Source organism: Wolffia australiana, chromosome 10 (genome assembly GCF_029677425.1).
Source record: "Wolffia australiana isolate 7733 chromosome 10, ASM2967742v1".
Taxonomy (NCBI): domain Eukaryota; kingdom Viridiplantae; phylum Streptophyta; class Magnoliopsida; order Alismatales; family Araceae; genus Wolffia; species Wolffia australiana.
The window spans coordinates 16,820,599-16,822,975 of NC_135844.1; the positions used below are offsets into that span (position 1 = coordinate 16,820,599).

General features: G+C 50.6%; 1 protein-coding gene across 1 annotated transcript; it reads left to right on the forward strand.

The window, feature by feature from the left end:
- Positions 1-459: 459 nt before the first annotated feature.
- Positions 460-1,863, forward strand: LOC144708801 (late embryogenesis abundant protein At5g17165-like). The gene is made up of 2 exons (XM_078582236.1): positions 460-655; positions 1,388-1,863. Exons 1-2 carry the CDS (start codon positions 549-551, stop codon positions 1,641-1,643), a joined length of 363 nt encoding a protein of 120 aa, XP_078438362.1. The 5' UTR covers positions 460-548; the 3' UTR covers positions 1,644-1,863.
- Positions 1,864-2,377: the final 514 nt, after the last annotated feature.

The window sequence follows — 2,377 nt, forward strand, 5'->3', positions numbered from 1 at the left end:
TGACGAGCTTCACTTCCCCATTGTTACTGCCCACGCGCGATTCCACTGCCGTTTAGTTTACTGATGGTGGGCCGATATGGGCTGTTGCATGGGCCCAATATTTAGCCCATTACAAGATACTTTTAATCGAAAAATATCTTCGCCGCTGAAGACACGTCGGCATGATGCCTTCAGAAAGCTCAAAGCTGTCAGTCGAGGAGTATATCCGAAATGGTTTATCCGGATCCGCATACCGATATGAAATAAGATATGTACAGTGGGACCCAGCCACGCTGTACGTTGACGTCAGCGGTGAAGACCACCTGGTGAAGCGAACAGTTGGAGCCGTTGGATGGAGATCGGATGGTGCTGGGGGGGAAGACGGTTACGAATTTCGACGGCCGGGATCTGTTGTTGTTGTTCAAAGCACGTGGTTGTTTGGAGGGCGGGGGGTGCTCTATAAAAAGCGACTTCGGGGACAAGCTATTGGTTAAAAGAAGATTAACTCATTTCTCGCTCTCTGTCTGGTCGGGCGGAGTTTGAAGGGAGATCTCTTTGCAAAGTAGTGAATGGCCTCCAGCCAGCAACTGAAGAGGGGGATTGCCTCCGCCGTCCGCCGAGTCGCCGAGCGGAATCGATCGATCCTCTCTTCGCCTGCCGCCACGGTATCTGCGAGGTGATTATCACTGCGATCTGCTTCTTCCTTTTGTCCGTCCCTTTTTGGAAGAAGCTCTGCAGAGTATCTCGATCTCTCCTAGAATATATGCTAGGAATAATCGTGAGCTGATCGGTGATTCCCTTGAAAGGTCTCTCAATATCAGCCGTAAAATACTCGTCTATCGCTGTCAGGACGCTGATTGGATGGAGTTGAATTAGGTAAAATAGTGGAGTGGAGACGCAGATCGATTAGATTCGTTATGTTTCGCTATCTCCTTCGATTGAGGGATTTTCACTCTAGGGCGAGTTCGTTGACGGCTCTTCATTCGTTCTTCTACAACTTCTATTTCTCGATTGTAGACTTCAAGTTTAGGAGCCGCCTTTCCTAGTTTCTGGCTTCTTACCTGAAACCGGAATATTCTTCAGGTCGAGCATCTTCTCTTCTTCTTGTCCCCCTTCGCAAGGACGTACTCAGATCTCATCCGTTCATCTCGCGCCTCGATTTCCCCCCTGTTCCGATCCATCGGCGTGGATTTCTTTTCACTGTCTAGGACCTTCAACTGTCGCCGTCGTCGTTACTCCCGAGGCACGCGCGCAACTACTGCAGTGGGAGGAGACTTCTTGAGTTTTAACCGGCCCGGGTCACGACGCTGACGTGTCTCTTATCGGGCCCATGGTTAATGGGCCTGGTTTGGGCCATTTGTTTTTGTTATTGGGTTCAAAAGGGCCCACCTGACTGGGCTTCGGGCAGGGGAGTCCACGCGTCGGCGTACGACAAGAACCCGGACGACCAGGCGCGGCCGGGCCTCGTCCCCGACAATGTGATCAGCGAGGCGAGCCCGGCGACTTCGTGGGCCCCACACCCCTCGACCGGCGTCTTCGGCCCGGCCGACGGCCACGTACCCCATGAGCACCCCCCCCTCCCGGGTGGGCCCCAGGGGGGTTCGGTCCTGGACCAGAAGGCCTGGTTCCGACCGCTGGAGGACGTGGACAAGCCCCTCCCCTGAAGCCCCCCATCCAGAGCCGTGAAATCTCCACCGTACACGTAAGCACCCCACGCCCAGACTATTTTCTACCAAACTACCGTTAAATAAAAGAAAGTCTATTCCTCCCGACCGCTCCGGTCTCCCTCGTCTGCTGTCGATGTTAACCGGACGATCTTCTCCTTTCGATGTAACTCGTAATATTTTACTTCCTTCAACATGGGCTGGTCGATGTTCCTCCCGATTTCACTCTTGATTTGGGGGTAGCCTTTTTTGAGTCCGTTCAGACGATCTTCATGCGTAAGAAATCGGGCGTTTCGTCATGGGTCGGTCGGGCTAAGGTACAAAGAATATTACTGAAAAAATGATTTGAATTATCGGACTTTCTTTTTGTTAAAACATAACGACCTCTCTCCCTCTCTTTGGAACCCGCTAAGCATCGTTATGCCATCTAGCGTGGATAATGGTACCCTTATCCGATATGGGATAATCGGATACTACAACCAGTATCCATATCGGATATCGAAGCCTGTAAATCATCCAAAATCTGAAACGCACACTGATTATGGTAACTAGAATGGATATACATATAGTAGCAATATTTCATGTTATCCATACGCATTATCCAATAATCGATATTGGAAAGGCTTAATAAGTTTGCCGATGCCGTCAGGATAGTGCACAAAGTCTTTAAAATTATCGAGATGACCATTTCTGCAGACGGTATCTGAACGGGAGCACCCTAATGCCATCAACTT

Bases quoted from the DNA above. Each gene is read 5' to 3' on its own strand.
- LOC144708801 (XM_078582236.1), top strand. From the start codon at position 549: ATGGCCTCCAGCCAGCAACTGAAGAGGGGGATTGCCTCCGCCGTCCGC. The intron at 656-1,387 runs GTGATTATCACT...GGCTTCGGGCAG, and splicing joins GCCGCCACGGTATCTGCGAG to GGGAGTCCACGCGTCGGCGT.